The sequence below is a fragment of the Lynx canadensis genome, chromosome B3, assembly GCF_007474595.2.
Source record: "Lynx canadensis isolate LIC74 chromosome B3, mLynCan4.pri.v2, whole genome shotgun sequence".
Taxonomy (NCBI): domain Eukaryota; kingdom Metazoa; phylum Chordata; class Mammalia; order Carnivora; family Felidae; genus Lynx; species Lynx canadensis.
In genome coordinates this window covers 120,550,836-120,570,378 of record NC_044308.2, presented here as the reverse complement: position 1 = coordinate 120,570,378, position 19,543 = coordinate 120,550,836, and the positions used below count along the sequence as shown (strand labels likewise).

The window sequence follows — 19,543 nt, the reverse complement described above, 5'->3', positions numbered from 1 at the left end:
TCAAATACCAGGCCATCACATTTAAATGTGAGACCTTCAAGAATGTAATATAAAGGAATTTGGACCTTCTCAAGCCATGTGATAGCTGTAAAGAATGGCAGTGCCTGTCCATCTACTAAAGGTGATGGGGACTGGGTGACAGGTGATACACCAAACTTCAGAGTCTTGAAAAGGTGAGTAGTCTTCCCAGAGGAAAAGTCTGAGCCCAGAAGAAGGAAGCAAATGCGCGAAGGGATGTCATGGAAGGCGGGACTGAAGGGACAGCCTGGCAGAGAAGCGAGGGCAGGGACAGGAAAATAGGAAGGGTCCTGAGCGGGCTGCTGCTGAAGGTACGGGGCTGGGCGGAGGGAAAATGACGAGGGGCCAGCGCTGCTGTGGGCAGAGCTGTGGGAGGTCCTCTGGGATGGCCAATCCGACCTCAAATGGGAAAGGACATGGGTGAACCTTGCTTCGCTAAGAACAGATGGGCTGAAAGAGAAAACTCAGCCAGGGCCTGAGGGGAGAAGCAGGAAGAGACTAGGAAGAAAAATAATGACCCCACAGGTCTGAAAAAGAAGAACCTGCAGACTGAAAGAGAGGCGATGACAGAGAGGGCCCGGAATAGCCCATTTTGTGCTTTAAACCCATGCCAAGCTGAGTAATGCAGGACGGAGCTGGTGATCTACCTCAGCTCTGGGGGAGGTCAGACTGTGTATCATCAGCAGGATAAACATCGCTATTCTACAGTGATAAGTGTTATTAATACTGAAGAGACCTACTCATGTGCAGTACTTTATAGTTTACAAAGCACATTCACATATATGAGTTCATCAGACCGTCAAGACAACCCAGGCATCATCATTTCCCACACGGCAAAGTGAGGCTTTTTGTCAAACGATTTAGCCCAAGTCAGGAAGTTCCAGGTCCATGTTCCTGGTCCCAGGTTCTTGGTGTAGGAAGAAAATCTAGCCTTTGTCTTTTAAAGACTTACACATCAGGAGATAAAGAACAAAGGCATAAAAATAAATAATTACGCAGAGGTGCAGATACTATACTCCAGAAGAGGGAGGAGTCAGAGTCCAGAGGAAGGAGCAAGTTTGGGGGCAGCTGGAACAGGCTGGAGGTGACCGCAGACTGGATGGGAGGAGGAGATTATTAAGCAAGGAAGCGAGGAATCAGGGAGAGCTCTGAGTGTGGGCTTCGGAGGGCACCCTGCCTGTCTCGTCCCTCCACCCGGCACAGCAGTCGCAGGGCAATCATGTTTAATAACCATGTGCTGTTGACGCTGTGCTAAGTGCTGAAGGTCCAGCGGCGAACAAGGGGTGCACTCAAGAAATGTACTCCAAGACCTCAAGAGTCAGGGTTGCTCGCTGGGGGCCGTCATCTGTGCTTTTGGAAAAGGGAGATGCTCTATTCCCAGAATGATAACCCATTCCATCAGAGGAATGTGGGACCTCCGGTTTTTCAAAACTTAACTACTTTCCCAAAATAGAAGAGGGCTCTGTGTGTCTCCCCTTTGGCAGGTGGTCAGAGAGGGTCGGAGCTGAGAAGGGAAAAGGGAGCATTCAAGTAGCTATCTCACAGCAGAGTCACGTAAAAAGAAAAGGCAAGAGGGTTGTGTTTAACAACTTACTGCACAGTTTTGTATTTGCCCTCCCAACATTCAAGCTCCCATTGTGTATGCGATGCACATATAGGAAAGAAAAAATGTGATATGGGAACAGGGTGAGAGAGCCTGCAAAGTGCTGAAATAGCATACCTGGCAGCTGCTAAAACAAAACTTCAAAGATCTGGCTTCTTTGAAAAGCCATCAGGCAGGACCCCACCCACTCCCCCTGCTAGCCACAGCTTCCCTGGGAGCTAGTACACGTAACCACTTCCGCATGTTTGGCTCCGTTCCCCAGGGCTATCGCAGCTCTATAAGCCAAGTCACAACTGCCAGCCAAGCAGGTGGGGGCCGGGGGGGCTGGGTCAGCGTGGGCAAGCCAGACCTCTCCCCAGTATTTAGCCACGGGCAGAAAATAAAACGCTAACGCTGGGATCGGCTTAAAAAGCCCCTTCCTCTCCGTCAGCCCAGCTCTGATTGGTTAGACACTAGTAATACAGAAGCTCTGGACTTTAGAGATTCCCAAGGCATTAGAATATGCCCCTCCCAGCACCACAAATTAGTTCAAGAACAGCATCTGTGGTAAATCTCTAGCTCTAAACAAAAGAGGCTTGACATCTACAGAAGGGCCTAGGAGGAAAATCAAGACTATGCCTTTCTTGGAAAACTCATTCCTTTTTATTTTTTTAATCCACTGACCAAGTTTGGGTCCTCCTCACATCTTCCGGGGCAACCGTCTCGTCCTGTGCTATTTAATAAGGTAGCCACGAGCCATACATGGCTTTTGAGCATGAGAAATAGAGCTAATCTGACCAAGGAGCTGGTGTTTTCACTTTATTTAATTTTAATTAATTTAAGTAGCCACACCTGGCTTGTGGCACCCACAGGGGACAGCACTGATAAATAGCTGCTTGTTCACCAAACATTTACTGAGGACTTTGTGCAGGGTACTGTACAGATGTAAAAACGTGTAAGACTTGATGTCTGCCCTCAAAAAGCTCACAATCTAGTACGACAGGTGAGACAAATATACAAAGAACCAGACTATAAGGAGGAATGGGAGGTGTCATAACAGAGATAAGGAAATGATATTTGAACAGGGAACAGGGACATGGTGGCCTGACATTATGCCTCTGCCATATCAACCACTCAGGTAGGGGATGCCAGTAAGTCTATCAAATGAAGGGCAGTGAGGAGACAGAACTACTATAAAGAACACCAAAAAGCTGAACACCATAAAAACACACATTTTAGCAAACTCTAGAACTCATTAGGCAACCAAGGTGAAAAGGCTGGAGTAAAGAGATAGCTAAGCCCATCCTGGGCTGTCCAAGATGGTAGATGACCTTCCACTCCAACCATCTTCAGGATTGGCTCATAAGGCTCCTTCCTATAGTTTAGGTGGGGTGGGGAGAAGGATACGGGGAAAAAGTTGTCTGCCGTTTCCTCTTCCATACCTGCCTCTACCCCCCAGATTAAGGAAGGCCTCTTGCTTGTAGGACACTTTTGATTTTGGATAACATGAAAGAACTGAATAGCGTCCAAAGGAGAAGCAGTAAAGACCCGATGACTTGGGAAGGGCGGGGGGCAGGGGTGTTGTGAGCTTTAGGCTCAATGGAGGATCTAGGGTCTTTTTTTCCTAGTGTTCAGTTCACTAGGACAGGAAGGGCCCCAAATGTCCATTCTCTAGGGATTTAAAATTGTGCACTTAGCCTGAGCTTCCTTTGAGGTATAGCTCTTAGGAACATGAGTCCAGTGGGTGAGGAGGGAAGAGAAGGAAGAGAAATGCTAACGGCATCTGCGCCAGGAACAGGGAGGACTGCAGAAAGGCTGGCCTGAGCTGAGCTCTGTAGGACAACAGGGTGTGGACGTGTGCAGATGCAGGTGAGGGGCAGGATGTCCATCCACTCACTCCTTTACACGTAAAGTCCTTAAATAGTCATTTAATATGTGTTCCTATTTCCATGTGCCTACTGCTTACCAAGGCACTGGGACACAACAGTGAACAAGACAACTTACACTTCCGTGAAGGAGTGACAGTGAGTAGAGAGTAAACTAATAAGGTCAAGGCTATCGGGCGGTATATGCAAGGAAGTCCTAGGGCAAATATACCAGGCTTCTTTCTGATCCATTGAGTTTGGCTGGAACTGAACTGTGAGGAGAAATAAAACTAGAAATGTAGTTTGGGACCAGAGGCAGGTGTGTGTTTCGGAAATCGGGCCAAGTCTGTTTGTTTTTCTTTTCGTTTTTTAAGACTATGGTGCATCAGGTCTTTTTACTTCTTCCTTAAAAATTTTAATGATCAGAGAAAATATCAACAAGAAAATCTTTAAGTAAAAGGTTAACAATATAAATAAAACGAGTCAGAAAGACTTAGACTTGAGAGGTAGAAGCCAAATTGTGCCACATTCATAGGCTACCTTCTCCCATTTATCCTTATCAGTAATAAAGCCAGTGTTTTGCTCTCGCTCTCTGATTTTTTCCTGTAACTTCTGATTTACCTGTGAACTGGAAGGCAGCAGAAAGTATGATCAATGATATTTCCAAAGCTTTCAACACCAACTTAGACTTTTTATCTCTACGACCTGAAAAATCTGTACAGCTACAGCCAGCTTGATTTCAGTTTCTATCACCTGAAACTCACTAAGTGTTTTGACCAATGCCTGGTATTTTGAACAGAAATACTCTGCTTCAGCCCAACTACTTCCCGTTCCCTGTCCCTTTAAAATGCTTACAACACTTTGGCCATTACCTGTCTTCCCCTGCCTCTCCTGTCCTTCACCTGCCCGTAGCCTACACACAGTCTAGGACCGAATTTACTCCCTACCCTAAACCCTTCCTCTGCAGAGCCTTCTCTTTCCGCCTGTCTTTGGTACCTGTTCTGAATTGTGACTCCTACGAACCTATATGCCCTCTTTTAATCACTCGCTTTGCATTTTAGGTGCATAAAGTAAACAAACATTTAGGTAGTATTCTTTAGACCATCCTGCTGAACTGTCACCTCCAACTTAGTAGGAGTGTGAATCACATTACTTTGATCCTTGAATAGAGTTGAGTACAAAGTAAATGTGCAATTATCTCTTAATTTGTTAGTATTAGCCTCTGCCCATCCACGCCCACCTGCCCTTCCAGGTCCAGCTCATGTGTCTTTCCTTTCCGTGGACCTTTTGCCAGCTTCTCTATCAGTGATCAATTTCTCCTCTGAACTCGTACCACCTACAGGATAATCCTCTTCTTCAACAATCAAGTACAAATTATTTCACAGTACTTGCATTAATAGGACTATTCATTTTCCTCCTTGAGAACAGAGACCCTGTCCAATACCTCCTTCCGAGCTCAGCTCGGTGTCTTGCATTTAGGAAATTGTCAGTAAATGCGTGTTAACTTTTCTGGGATGACATTGTTTTAACAACTACCAGATGAAGCCATTTCCTAGCTGGAACACCACTTAATGGCCAGTTCCACCTTTTCTCTTATTCATATATTTCAATACACTAATAATTTGGTGAAGAAAGTAACAAAACTTTTCTTTCGGGGGCTGGTATTTCAAATGTGTTGGGTTCACGTAGCTAAGCATGATATTTGAGAACACTAATGATATATAGGTCGATTCTTTCATCTACTCAATTTTCCTTGGTGCAAAGTTTCAGAAAAACAAGAATTGATTTCCTCTAGACTTTAAGTACATCCCATTTATTAACCCCTTTATGGTTTCCTTACCTGCTATGCCAGAAAGCCTGCTTTTCTCATCTAAATCCTCCTAGATTGTAGTCACATTACTGAGATGCAGCCATATTTCATCTTCATCACAGAAAGATAGTAAAACTTGTTTTTAAAAACCAGGCCAAACGTGGTATTGATTATTGGCTTTGAAGCCAAACTAATACAAGTCTTACTTAGCCTGATAATTCATGAAAGCCAAAAACACCCCTTTATGGCCTCTGAGGCAGAAGAATGGTGCAGTTAAGACAAGAGTTCTACTGTTGCTTATTATGAACCCCAGGGGCCTCACATATGATGCGACATTTTGAATTCCTAGGCGCACATATACTGCCTCTCTCCCTCCTCTGGCTTTCCTTGCATCCACCAAAGAATACTTGACTCCACATTTAGGCACGCCTGGGTGGCTCAGTCGGTGAAGCGTCCGACTTCGGCTCACGTCATGATCCCACAGTTTGTGAGTTCGAGCCCCACGTCGGGCTCTGTGCTGACAGCTCGGACCCTAGAGCCTCCTTTGGATTCTGTGTCTCCCTCTCTCTCTACCCCTCCCCCACTCATGCTGTCTCTCTCTCTCATAAACAAATAAACATATAAAACAAATAAATGCCCTTTTAGCTTCTCTTAGGTATCTTTCTTTAGGAGCATTTTCTCGCTTTGTAATCAAAATTTTAACTTCCGGATACTAGCTTCACAATAAAAATAAATCATGTAAACCTCAGTGTTACGATTAGGTATACCTGTTTTCCCTACCATGTATCTAATGTAAGCATTAAACAAAGAGGTGTAGGACTACCATGTTCTCAGTGAGTCTAATTTTACACTTCTCTCTTTTCTACAAAAGGAACTAAGAGTCATCAAGAACCTATGCCAAAACCAGAACCCACACCAGAACCTTCCTTCTCAAAGCAATTGCGAGGGCAGAGAGGCTCTTTACTCCTTTTCGGACGCCATCAGTCTATCGTTTTGTTTTATTAAAATACAGATACAAGGAGTTTTTCCTTTTTCCTCTTAAATCCTAGGAACTAAAGAAAAGCAACGACTTCTTAGTTGTACTAGGTTGGTAACATGCTGACAGTCTTAACAGAAAGAAGAGTGGAGGAGGAGATAGGACGGGATCTTCAGCTAAAGGCTCAGGGAAGCCGGCTGGTCTTCCTTCTAAAAATTCGCTGAGTCAACACTAAGTACTGCTTTACAACTGGATCATCAAGGTCTCCCTACAGGAGCCAGAAAGAAAGATACAGTGGTTTTTTTGTTTTGTTTTGTTTTTTTACTACTGCCATTCTTTCCAAGCTCTTTCAAGGCTGGTAAACAGAGTGAACTTGGCCAGATGGAAGATGATAGAAAAACCAGGTGAGAATTAAACTGAATTATGAATTGAGTCACTGATCGAATTTCTTAATTCGAGAAAAGGAGCCTCATCCAGCTTCATATGCGAATTTTTGTCATTCAGGCCTGTTAAAACCACCATAATCACCAACTGTGGACAGATCTAAAATTATAAAGCGAACAGTCACGTAAGATACAGTCTTGCCTCCGACGGCGACTCTGTGTGGCTGGCGGTTCGCATACGTGCCTGTGTGTTAATCCTAAGGAAATGTGAGGTGGTTTCTCTTTGATACTTTGGAGGGGAGGGGAGGAGGCCGACTAAAGAAACGCTGCACTGGCACACACACACCACACAGCAACCTGCATTTTGGCTCGCAGATAAGAAAAGACCTACTTCTTTCACTCCTGGTACTACGCCCAAACATTCCCAAACGTACTTTGCCCAGGCCTTGCTATGATGTCTAGCCAGCTATCTCTCACACATTTCCTAGGTCTACCAGCATTCCTTCAACAGGCAGAGGCCCAATCATTCTGGCCTTGGCACAAACACCTATGACACTCGGCTCTCCCGGTGAATGAGGAACTGTAGAATCTGTCACAGAGCTTGAACCGACACAGAGCATAACCCTGGAGAGGTTCTGTGTCTGGCTGAGTGAGAAAAGCAGCAGGGGAATTTTAGATAGAAGCACAGGCCTTTATCCTTCATGTGCTGAAGAAACATGTTCCTCAAGGGGAAGAGACTGGTAAGAGCTAAGATTCCGCAGGAGGAAGGCCAGGTTAACTTTATTTTGTGGGAAAGAAGGAAGGAGAGTAAGAAGTGAAATATCACTTCTACAGAACTCTGAGCATAAAAGAGTTTCTTTCTTCTTCTTCTTCTTCTTCTTCTTTTTTTTAGGCCCCCCTAAAAGTGGTTTCTTTTTGTGATTGTGCTCTTTGGCTAGAGAGTGTTGTTTATATAACAGTATAAAGTACAAAATTATAAGCTCCAAACTCCTCCAGAGAAAAGCTCTCCCAAAGCTCGACCCCCAGGATAGATGGAAAATATGAGTGTTTACTGGCTGGAACATCGAGCTGCAGTGGAAACTTCAACATTCAGAAGAAGATAGCAGAGAGGAAGGGCCTGTTGAGTAGGCAGAAGTCACCCTTCAACAAAGGGGTCAGAGGAAAAGGAAGAGTCTCCAGTTGGCTGCACTCTGATGCCTTCCCTTCCTCAGCGGGAAAGGCCACATCTCTGTAATCCAGCCCCGGGAGCACACCATACATGGGTGATGGCCAGTTTCTCCCATACTAGATATAAAAGCAAGTGGGTAGCAATATCAGACCCCATCAAGTCCAGTTTTAACTTTCATTTTTTTCTGGGGAGAAAACTAAATATTATCAACAACCTACCACTAAAATCAGGCGCTAAACTGGCTTTCATGTACAGAACTCAATTAAATCTTAGAACAACTTAATGTGGTAGCCGTCATTTGCATATCTAAGCAGAGGGGGAAATTGTGGCCCAGAGAAGCAAAGTAACTTGCCCAAGGTCGCATACCTAGTAAGGCACACCCAGGTCTTTCCAACTCAACAGTCCCTTCTCTTTCTATCACATCATGCCACCTTCCTCAGACAGGTCAACGGCCCCCTTTCCTAAAAGTTAACACGCTCTTAAAGAAATAGAAGCATTTAAAGGACTAGGCTCAGAATAAGTCTCCGTACAGACAGGCAGAGGATAGGAGCAAAACGTTGCCATTTTAATCACTAAGTAAAATGCGTGCGCAACTACGGGGTTCTCTTTTAAATCCTTACGATACTCCTTTGTAGTACAGTAAAAAACACCTAACTTTGAATTTACCACCTAACGATTTCTGTGTGTATAGTTCAATAATATTAAGTATATTCACACTGTTGTGCAACCGATCTCTAGAACCTTTTCATCTTGCAACACTGAAAAGCTGTAGCTACTAAATACTAATACCCCTCTCCTCTTCCCACAGCCCCTGGCAACCACCTTCCCACTTCCTGTTTCTATGACTCCTTTAGACACTTCATGTGGATGGAATGATACAGTACTTGCCCTTTTGTGACGGGCTTATTTCACGTAACGTAATGGCCTCAAGGTTCACCCACGTGGCAGCGACCAGATTAAATCCTTCCACACTCTTCTTGATATCTTTTCTTCTAATTGCCTGGGCCAGAAAACTTAAATCTTTGTTATGTGCCATTTGACACGACTCTGAAATTTTTTCCCCTTCTCTGCCAGATGGTGACTTCTTTGTGATCAAAAACCATGTTTTCCAAATCTTTTAGACCGTACCCAGCGCCCGGGATGATGCTGAGAACATGAAAGATACATCATGGACAGTAAGCTCCGTGAGATCAGGCACTCTTCTGTTTTATTTATCATGACTCCCCGGCACCTGACCTAATGCCTGGCACATGGAAAACGAATAAGATGTATTTTTTTTTTTTTAAATACCAAACTCGATATTTCTGAGGACTGATTAAGCACGAAACGATGGGAAGTCAGAGACCTGACTCTACAGCAACATTTATAAGAAACAATCTGAAGGAAGGGAGAAAAGTATTAGGTTAAACTAGAATCAAAATCTCTGAAAAACTTGTTCCTAAAAATTATGTGAAGTAGGGCATCGGACTCTTTATAATTTAATTTTTGGAGAGTAAGAGGGTGAAGGGACAGAGTGACATGACATCTAGCCCCGATTTCCCAGATTTGGTGCTTCATTGTACCCCGTTTCCCCATACAGAACTTAAAGTTCTGACACGCAGCTATTCTCGAGAGCGGGGGCCATCAGGGCGAGCACCCCAGGCCCACGATGTCTTGCCCTGTCACAAAAAGGAGGAACAAACCCATGGCTGTGCTTTCCAACTCCCCCACCTTTAATATCGAGGAACAGACAAATCCCCAGGTTGCATGTGTGAAAAAGCCAGAGATGGATAAAAATAATTCAATGACAAATGCTGGAAAAACATACAAAGGGGCAGAAGCCAGACATTCGTGGGATTCCCTGACAGCTCGATCCACAAGGAAGGGTTGGACTGGAAAAAAACAGGGCCTCAGGTTCCTGCCAAGCCGTCTGAGGCCCTGTCCTTCCCAAATCATTCCAAGCAGCAGCCAAGACTTTACAGTAACCCTTCCAGGTCTCACAAAGAAAGATGCACTGTGAACCCGCTGAGTGCTCGTCACCTAGAAAATGCCCTTCCCTGACATGATCCGACACCAGGCAAGGCTGGCAGTGCTGAGATGCCTCTGCTTTATCACCTCAGGCCCCTAACCATGTCCCCATGTGCCCAGAAAACGTGTAGTTAAAAGGCAGCCGAAAAATCCCACCCATCTCATTGGCTAAAGAAAAGCTTAACTACCCAGCTATCAGCATCTAGAGACCGAAACCGATCCCTTTAAGAAAAAAGAGGTCATGAACACTTGGTACCTGCACCCTGGAGGCCCTATTGTCTAATTCTAAATCGGCCTTGCTTGGAGGTACACCTCACTCAGGCTTCTAAACATGTGACTGATCTTGGCCCTGACTACTTTCTCTTCTGGAGAATGGCCTGCAATTAATCTCACTTATTACCTCTGAAAAGTAACAACAGAGGAATGGCTGGCCAAGTCCAGCTCCAGAGTGTCTAGGGAACTGCAAGCTACATGGCCAGGCCTCAGACTGTCTGGGCAAGTCGTGGGCTCTCTGCCTTCCTCTCCCACAACAAAGCTTGAGCAGGGACTCCAGACAGACCAGAGGAACCAAGGGATTTGAGGAGCTGGGCTGAGCTCACACTGACCCAATGGGAGACGACAGCCCTGAGGCTACGTTTGGGGTGGTTTCAAAACAGCGGGGGAAGAGCAAGGTTGTCTGGTGAAAACTTGTGTGATCCATAAAATCGAGAACAATAGCAACACCACAGGGAAATGAAAAATAACACTATTTGCAGAGTTCTCGTGAGTCACCAGTTTTCATTCCTGTGGCTACCAAGTCACTGGGTCCTCCAATATGCACATGAGGAGCACAGCCAGCGATGGATTCTCTTTACATCTTGTTACTGTTTACGGGACAGCGCCTGGCTTAGTGAATTGTCAGAGTTTCTCAGCGCTGGAATCCGCTGCTGCTTCGTAGATGAACCAGCAGGCGTACCTCTTATTTACTTAGCATCCACTTCCAGGGAGGGCAAAGTGCTGTAAGGACATTCTAAAAGCTCTCAAAACAGCCCAATAAAAAGATTAAATAAGTAGGTTAGGGTCCCTTAGTGTCAAAACCAGTAATAAAACTCACATCTCTAAGCTACTGATCCCATATTCATGGAACTCAGTCACCCTTACTATTAAGAGAGGGACAAGGGACTCAAGAGCCACGAAACGGTGACTGAACCGGGTGAAAATGGAAACCGGGGCCCATTACCGCGTGGAATGCCTGCTGGCAGTGTCTGGCTGGGGCCTGCGACACCGCCAGGTCTGGAAGGAGCTTGGGGAACTCAGTTAGCACTGCGTTAGGGTGGGCACCTCTGGGAGCTCCACACGGAACTGGAATCCCCAAGCCGAACCTCCGGGCTGTTCTGGCCACCAGAGGTTACCTGAGGGCAGAGGAGGGTTCCCCAGGGCCACCCCACACTGAAATGGGACCTGAAAACTGGTCCTTAAGCCTGAAGAGTAGGTGACAAGAGGGCGGCTTTGGGTACAACTAACGCAAAAAGGAAAAGGCCAGGGGACTCTGCGGGAGCTGCTTTCTGAGGCCAGTGGCTCAGTCGGTGGTATAATGTGCTATTTTCCTGTAGCTCACAAGCACGGTCTGGCTAGAAAAAGACCACGCACAGTGCTGGACGGATTCCCACATCTTTCTGTGTCTCAGCTCTGACAAACAGGTGCTACGAAAAGAAGGCTCAAAACCCAGCCATAACTTTTATTAAAAAAAAATTTTTCCTCGTTCCATCTACAAGTCTACTTCTCCAAAATATGTAGTTTTGACATTTTGTTTATAGTACGGAAAATGGTTACAGTCTTGTCATATAGATAGAAAATATACCCCAGATTGCAGGGAAAATGTTTTCCACAGAAACAAGGCTCTGATTATAAAATGAAAACGGAATATTTGGAAATATTTTATATGGAAAATAGAGCTCTATGGTATAAACAGAATTTCTCTTTTACGACCTATGTTTTAGGAATGTGGTTATTCTGTGGACTGTAAATCACCAAACGACAGACTTCTGTGAAGAGAACTTTGTGGGAGGATGTCCTCTCTCAAACAGGCCTGTCTCCCGGTCTTCGAGTCTTTATGATTCTCAGTTAGGATGATTCTTTTTATCCTTGACTGCAATGATTACTGGTACGAATGACACTGGATTCGAGTGTGACGTAATGTGCTTATGTTTATGTTGTTTCCCGGGCAGAGTCTCTGCTTCCCAAATGAGTTCCTTCAGTAATGATTCTAACACCAACAGATACTTTGACAAATAGCAATTTCCTTTATGCCCAAGTCTTAGGTCACCCTCCCACCCTCAGAGGCCGGAAGTGCTGGGGCAGGGGTGGGGACTCAGTGGGGCACCTGGGCCAGAGCTTCCTTATTTAGAGGGGACAATATCTTTATTTGGAGGGAACAGAATACTTGATCGGAACGGTCACATTCCTCTCTAGCTCACTTCACTCAGGGACAGATGCAATTAAACCCATATTTAATAGCCACGAAGGCAAGATGTACTAGGAATCCATTTCTTACATTTTTGTTTTTTAACAGGGGACTTAAAATATGGATTGAGACTGGAATTCAATACAGTGGTTCTTCTTTTAATTCAGAAGTTGCTTACTCTATGGCCAGAATCTATTTGGATTTTATCCTCTGCCACTTTGCTCAACTACATAAAGGACATTTCCTTCCCACTTCCCAAATGAACATTGTCCAGGGAGGCTGTTTGAGTTTAATTACATAACCTAGATGAAAACATAAAAAACAAATATGTCCCTCAAAAAAAAAAAAAAAAAAAAGAGAGAATCCAAAGTTACTGAAATGCAATGTAGCACAAGTATGAGGAGACAGGGAGAAAATGTCAGAGGTCAAAACACGAAAATGTTGACGACAGGCAAGGATTAAACATAGTTTAAATTCTTCCTCTTTCACCCCCAAGTGAGCTCACTGAACTGTATCAGAAACTTCCTTTGCCTTTGATTTGTCCACAAACTGTCTTACAAACAAAACGAGGCCCTCAATTCAAGTGCCAGACTACTGGGACACACGTGGGGAAAGGCACAGACCACGGGAGTCTGTGCAGGGAGTTCAAGGTAGGAACGGCTCTCTTAGGACCCAGGCTGTCTCGGTGACTCAAGCAGTAGCTCCAGGACCCTTCACATACCTGCTTCCAGGAGGGGTGGGGTGGCTCTCAGGAGCCTGAAGGTCTGACTGTATGGACCACGTCGGGCCATTAGGACTGATCACGGGCCGAAGGGTGGGGGGCGTTGAAGCGCTGCTTCTGCTTATGGCGCCACTTGCCAAATTCAGGTTTGTTACCTAGAAGTGAAGTGAGGGAAATAACATGATTTCACGGCATTTTAGAAAAGTATCATTAAGAACATACGGAGGAAATCAAGTAAAGTCCAGGAGATGCTGATTCATCTGAGCCAAAACAGGGGCTGTGACAAAGGCACCCATTAGAGGCTGGCTTCTGTGCCCATCAAAGAGTTCAGAGAAGCGAGGGTGGCTGGCGTCAATGTAAGTTACCAACTACGTATTCTGCTCGTATCGTGGGCAAAGTACTGTACTGTGCCAGGCGCTGTGAAATACAAAGATCAATAACCACAACAGCAAGAGTTTACTGTGTATTTACTCTGTGCCAGACAAGGGTCTAAGACACTAGGCAAGATATTCAGCCTTTCTGACCCTTGTTCTCTCATCTACAAGTTCTAAATGCACAATAAATCTTAGTTACACATAATAATAATAATTACTGTCACATACAAAGAACTCACTCATTTAGACAAAAGATGCACAGGCAAAAGAAAAATGGGCACCGACCCCAATAAACAATTTACAAAAAAGGAATATAATTAACCAACTAAACATTTAAAACTAGTCATTTCCACTGGAAAATCAAAGGAATGTAAATGTAAGAGGCCATTTTCGTCTATACATCGATACCTAACAACAAAAAACATTATATTAGATATGTACCTCTAGTATTTATGTGACTATAAATTGGTAGAATCTTTCTAGAATTTGGCAATCGGAGTATTTGTACACTTTGATGCTCTCATCTAACTTCTAGCAACTGTGCTAAAAACTAATTGCACATGATTAATGAGGGTGACTCTCATGATAGCAGTCACTATTTAGCAGAACTGAGAATGTGCAAAGCTCTGTGTAAATGAGTACATTACACACATCTCATTTCCACTGTCATAATTCTGTCGGTAAGTTGCCTTTATAATCCCTGTTTACAAAGAATCAAACTGAACAATGGTCAGACCAGGATCTGGACCCCGGTCTTTGGAGCTCCAAAGCCCATCTTCTTACTCACTACACTATATTGTGAACAGATTTTGAAAACAGGCATTGATTTTAATATTGAAAAAGGGAAAGATCAGAATGACTAACGGTGTTGTTTGGTAAATTTTGCTCTGTCTATATAAGGGAACGCTATGCATTTGTTACAGTTTTTTGAAAAATTCATAATGATGTAGGAACATGTTAATATCTCGGGTTAAAGAAAAAAAATCACACTATGAAACTATACAAAAAGCAGATCCAAATTTCCTTAAACCACCACACACACACACACACACACACACACAGATACAAACTCCTAAAGGGCATGAAGTACTTTTATCATCCAAAACAGAAAATGTAAATTATTATGAGAAATACAGACATGAAGTGGTGAGCTTAAAACCTGTGTGATGAGGATGAAATCAGAAAAGAAAGGATGGTTTGAAAAGTGTTTCAAAATCAGTTGCACAGGGAGGGGATGATGAAAGGCGGGAGGGCACAAAGCTGAATGCTGGGTGCTGAGCGTGAGGCACAGGAGATGGAAATTCCAGGAAAAGCATCCTCCTCAAAAATGTCCTAACAGCCTAGCAATTTTGACATTTACAAACAGAAGAATTCTGGAGCGTTGTCTTTTTTTTTTTTTTTTTTTAACTCTGAAAATTCTGAAAGAAACAGAAATCATTTCTAGCAACTGTATAGTACTTCATCCCTAGTTAAAGAACTCAGTATGCGAAACAGCCCAGGACTAGGCCTTCACACCAAAGGACTCAAATAGTTTTCTTGGGAAGAAAGCATTTTCCATAGGTCAGGAGTGTCTGTGGAGGCTGGGGTACGGGACACTCAGGCTGCACCCTTCAGTGTGGACCTGTCTTTAGAAGAAGCTTCAGAAGCCAACCTTGGCTCATCATTTCTGACCCTCTTGAGAAGACACACGCAGACGAAAGGGTAGGGAGGGAATATACTGGGGCAGGTTATGGTAGTATTCTCTGGCCTCTAGAGCCTTCGAGGAGCCATGCCTTCTTCCTACACCCCAGAGGCAACATAGGTCAGGTTCTCAGACAATAAATAAAATAAAAGGACCGAACTCACCCCTGCCCCACACTGAGCCCTCTTCCTTCCTGCCCTGTTCCCTGGCCTTAAACATCAGGCCTTTCAAATTAGACATGAGCTCGCAGCTTGTAAAAACACTATAGAGTGAGAAAGGTCTTTATGATAACTAGCAGCTTCTCCTATTGCTGCCTCAGGCAGCATGCCAAAACCCTAATACAAGAGGCTTATTAATAATTTATAGTGGAACAGCAATAAAATAAACAAAATGTACACACTTTACCATGTTTAGTATAAACTGTATAGTTTGGAGATTAGTGGATGGGAAAGAGAAGAAATATCAGATTTCTTCAATCTTCTCTCTTTTGGCAAGGCTATCCCTAATTTAAACACCGTCATTTTCATCCTAATACCTAAGTTATTGAATGCTCACCATGTGCCATGTATTAGATGTCCTTGCATTGTCTTGATATGCATTAGCTCACCCTGAGCAAGCCCTCTGAAGTAGGTTCTATTGTTACCCCCATTTTATAAAAGAGGAAACTAAAATCAATTTGATAATTCTGACGGTAAGCAATCAGACAAAAGTCACATACCTGCTAAGTGCAGGGCCACGGTTAGACAGAAAATGTTCTCCTCCAAGTGCATGTGGTATACTTTCCCCAAACATGGTTTAACATTTGAATAGTAATGTCAGGCACCTGGAAGTGAGGTTTTAGATCTCACTTACTCCTTACCCATCACTCACGGAAGCAGACACTGTTACGCTCCCTTTCAGAGATGGAGACACTAAGGCTCAGAGTTTACCATAACTAATTTGCTCAAGGTCACGTAACAGTTGCAGAACTGGTACTCTTGTTTTAAAATCCATTTTCTAGTTTTAAAACTAGTAGGAAACAGTCCTCGTTATCCTTAACTCTTAGAGATTTTTGAAAATATAATTAGCTATCTCAAATTCTGACAACAGTGATTATACAGGCACTGAATACACTTTGCCTTAAATATTATTTCCCATGTTACCCTTCACCAGAGGATATTAAAGAAGTGGGGGGGGGGGAGAGGTTTCTTAGCAGGTATAGTAAAAGGAGGCATGAACATGAAACGAATTTTAGATTCTTGGTGGTTCTTTGTGGGTTTTGTTTTTTCATGTAACATTGATTCCTCATTTCATGCATAAACCAAAAAATGGTAGCTATTGTGATTTGCTTCTACACAAAAACAAAATATCATCATTTTGAAGTAGCAAAGGGACCACTACTTAAATGAGAGATTATATAAAGAATAATAAAACTTCTAAAGCTTCTCATTTTCCGTTTTTAATGTTTATTTATTTTTGAGCGAGTGAGAGAAACAGAGTGTGAGCAGGGCAGAGAGAGAGGGAGACACAGAGTCTGAAGCAGGCTCCAGGCTTTGAGCTGTCAGTACAGAGCCCGATGAGGGGCTTGAACTCACAAACCAGAAGATCGTGACCTGAGCCGCAGTCAGAGGCTTAACCGACGGAGCCAGCCAGGTGCCCCTCATCTTTCTTTACAAAGGACTCCTGCTAAAAATGTAACCTGTCTCTTTAAATAATAACTGACCCTCTATTTTAAATATTCTATTCTTACTTCTAAGGTTTTGTCTAGAAGACACCCAGGACCTATGTCACAACTATCCCTACCCGACCCGGCTCTGTCTTCCTGGAACATACGTTGCCAGTAAATAATCAAACAACTTGGGGCTCACTTAGATATGGCCTCAGAAACTTCTTTACACAGTCCTCCAGACAGCCAATACAAATCAGTCAGAAGTGACAAACAACCCCTGTTCTAGAATAGCCCTATGCAACAGAACGTATTGGGATGATGTCAATGTTCTATAATCTACACTGCCCAATACAGTGGCCACAAGCCATATGTGGCTATTATGCATTTGCAATGTGTCTGGTATGACTAAGGAACTGGAATTTAAACTTTATATAACTTAAATTTTAAAAGCCACATGCACCTACCTTGTGGCTACCTAATCAGATAGCATAGCTCGGAAGCCTCAACCAGATCTAGCTGAATCTTCTGTGTACAAACTTACGTCTTGCTAGAGTCGGTCCAAGCTAATCATTCCTAGACTATGTGACTTAAAAAAGCTTCTGGTTCTTCCTTTCAGTTTCCCAGTTTTTTCCAGGATGGGCAGAAGGAGATGCCGAACTAAATTGGACCCAAGCATCAATTGTGGCCCCAATGGCACCTTGTCTTGACTAGGGAATATCTAAGGGCAGGGCAAATCTCCCTGCATTGGGCCGGGCCTTAATAAACTCTACAAGTCAATCAGGGTTCACACGTGGAGGTTCCACCCTAACAGGAAGAAGGATGATAAATATGGCTGCCACCAGGCTACATCTGATGCTCTGTCCATCTCTATTTCTCCAGGTAAACAAAGCTTCATCAGATGAAGAGAAAGTGGACAATTTCATACATATATCTGATTTTCAGTAATGATGAACATTCCACGCTGAAGCATTTTCAAGGACAGGCTTAATAGCACATAAAGACATACAGTACTAGTAACAAAAGAGATGGCTCATGATTTTTGTGAGGAGTATTAGGCTATTAAGGTACAGGTTGTAGCCATTGGGCCAGGTGGCTTTCCTGGGCCAATAATCAGAGTCTGTGCTACTAAATCTAGGCTGGCCAACTCATGAATTCATCCCATTGGTCACATAGTGTCTGGAAGATAGATGGGACAGCCTAAAACCCATTTTAATTACTGAAACTATGACACAAATAACATGCCTTGCTGACAATGGATATCAACATCTTTATGTGCAAAAGATAGCACACGTACGTAAAAACCTTGTAAGTCTGTGGACTTCTAAAACAGTCTACCTTAATTTTTATGCAAATACAAAAACTTTCAGGTTCACAACAGTAATAGTAACAATAAAGTCATGTTTAGCTAACGATAGCTAAATTTAATGACCACTTAATTTTTGCCAGGCATTGTCCTCTGTGTGTGTGTGTGTGTGTGTGTGTGTGTGTATGTGTGTGTGTGTATTTATATATAAACTTATTTAGTCTTCAAGACAACTCTGTTAGGTAGGATTACTGCCTTCACTTATAGACGGGAAAACTGAGGTTGAGAGTTGAAATAACTTGCTCAAGAACAAATAATTGTTACATTTCAGCCCCTAGTTTCAATTCCTGGTCTGCCTGATGCTTGTAGTTTCTAAGCACTGTGTTACTCTCACTGCCTTGTACCAGAGCCTGGAACTTACAGGTCCATCTGTGACCAGCAGCATCTGCAATCCCTGGGAGCTTCATAAGGAGGCCGACTCTCAGCCAGCCTCAGCCCCAGTGCAGGAAATCTGCATCTGACAAGAGCCACACACAGGTAATTCACGTGCCTGGTAATGTCAGGGAAGCACTTCTTACAGGAGATGGCAGAAAAGGAAACGGGGGCCATAGAAAGGTTCTCCTCCAGAAAGCTCCGGGAATTTTCCAAAAACCAGCAGAAATGCCTGGACGGGGTGAAGGGCACGATACAAAACACCCAAGGGGAAGGAGTAGAGAAAATAATTCTATCAGAACTTTAAGATTTTACTATTTCTCAGTGTTATTTGGATGCTCAAACGTTAACTAAGTAATCATTCAGTATGACAAGGATGCAAATGTGAATAAAATGGTTTAAAACAAGGGTCAGAAAATTCCAAGTCTACTTGTTTTGCTGCCATGTGAAACAGTGGCCACTAAAAATAACCAAGACATTGGGGTCCCTGGGTTGCTCAGTTGGTTAAGCGTCTGACTTCGGCTCAGATCACGATCTTGCAGTTTGTGAGTTCGAGCTCCGCATCAGGCTTCGCGCTGACAGCTCAGGGCCTGGAGCCTGCTTTGGACTCTGTCTCAGGCTCTCTCTGCCCCTTCCCCACTCTGTCTCTCTCCTTCTCTCTTAAAAATCATTAAAAGGGAAAAAAATAAATAGCCAAGACATTTAAGCCTAAAAATTAAACTTGGTAAATATTCCTCCACCCCAGCCTTTCTCTAGCTGGTCAGCTAAGTGAATGATTGCCTGTGGGGAGATCTAGTCACAGGATCCCACCCACCGATGCCTGGGCCTTAGGCAGATGCTTCACCCCTTGCTCCTCCCCCTCCTCTGCTCCACTCTCCCGGGGCTGCTCTTCCAGAGGTTCCACTCCCATTTCCTTCTTCATGTCCATTGCCACGGTGACCTCGGTGCATTTTTTCTTGTAATACCAAAACGCTGTTTATTTTAGAGCCAGCCTTCCGAATCAGGCAGGTGAGCAAATATCTGAATGTGTGGGGTAGGGACACATTGTGCGCATTCCATCTAGACAGGTGTTTAAATTACAGCGGGAATAAATACAGGTGATGGATTGTAAAGGGGGTAGGTGAAACACAGT

The 19,543-nt window shown here is 43.8% G+C and overlaps 1 protein-coding gene across 15 annotated transcripts in view; it reads right to left on the bottom strand.

Moving 5' to 3' along the window:
- TTLL5 (tubulin tyrosine ligase like 5) overlaps positions 1-19,543 on the bottom strand; it is a 310,515-nt gene that overhangs the window by 147,206 nt on the left and 143,766 nt on the right. For all 15 annotated transcript variants that reach the window (XR_004343713.1, XM_030319609.2, XM_030319611.1 and 12 more), the window contains one exon: positions 12,974-13,128. Coding sequence is in view for 14 of the 15 variants with exons in the window: in XM_030319609.2 (XP_030175469.1) it covers positions 12,974-13,128 (155 nt within the window). In the remaining variant the exon portion in view is untranslated. The remainder of the gene's footprint in view (positions 1-12,973; positions 13,129-19,543) is intronic.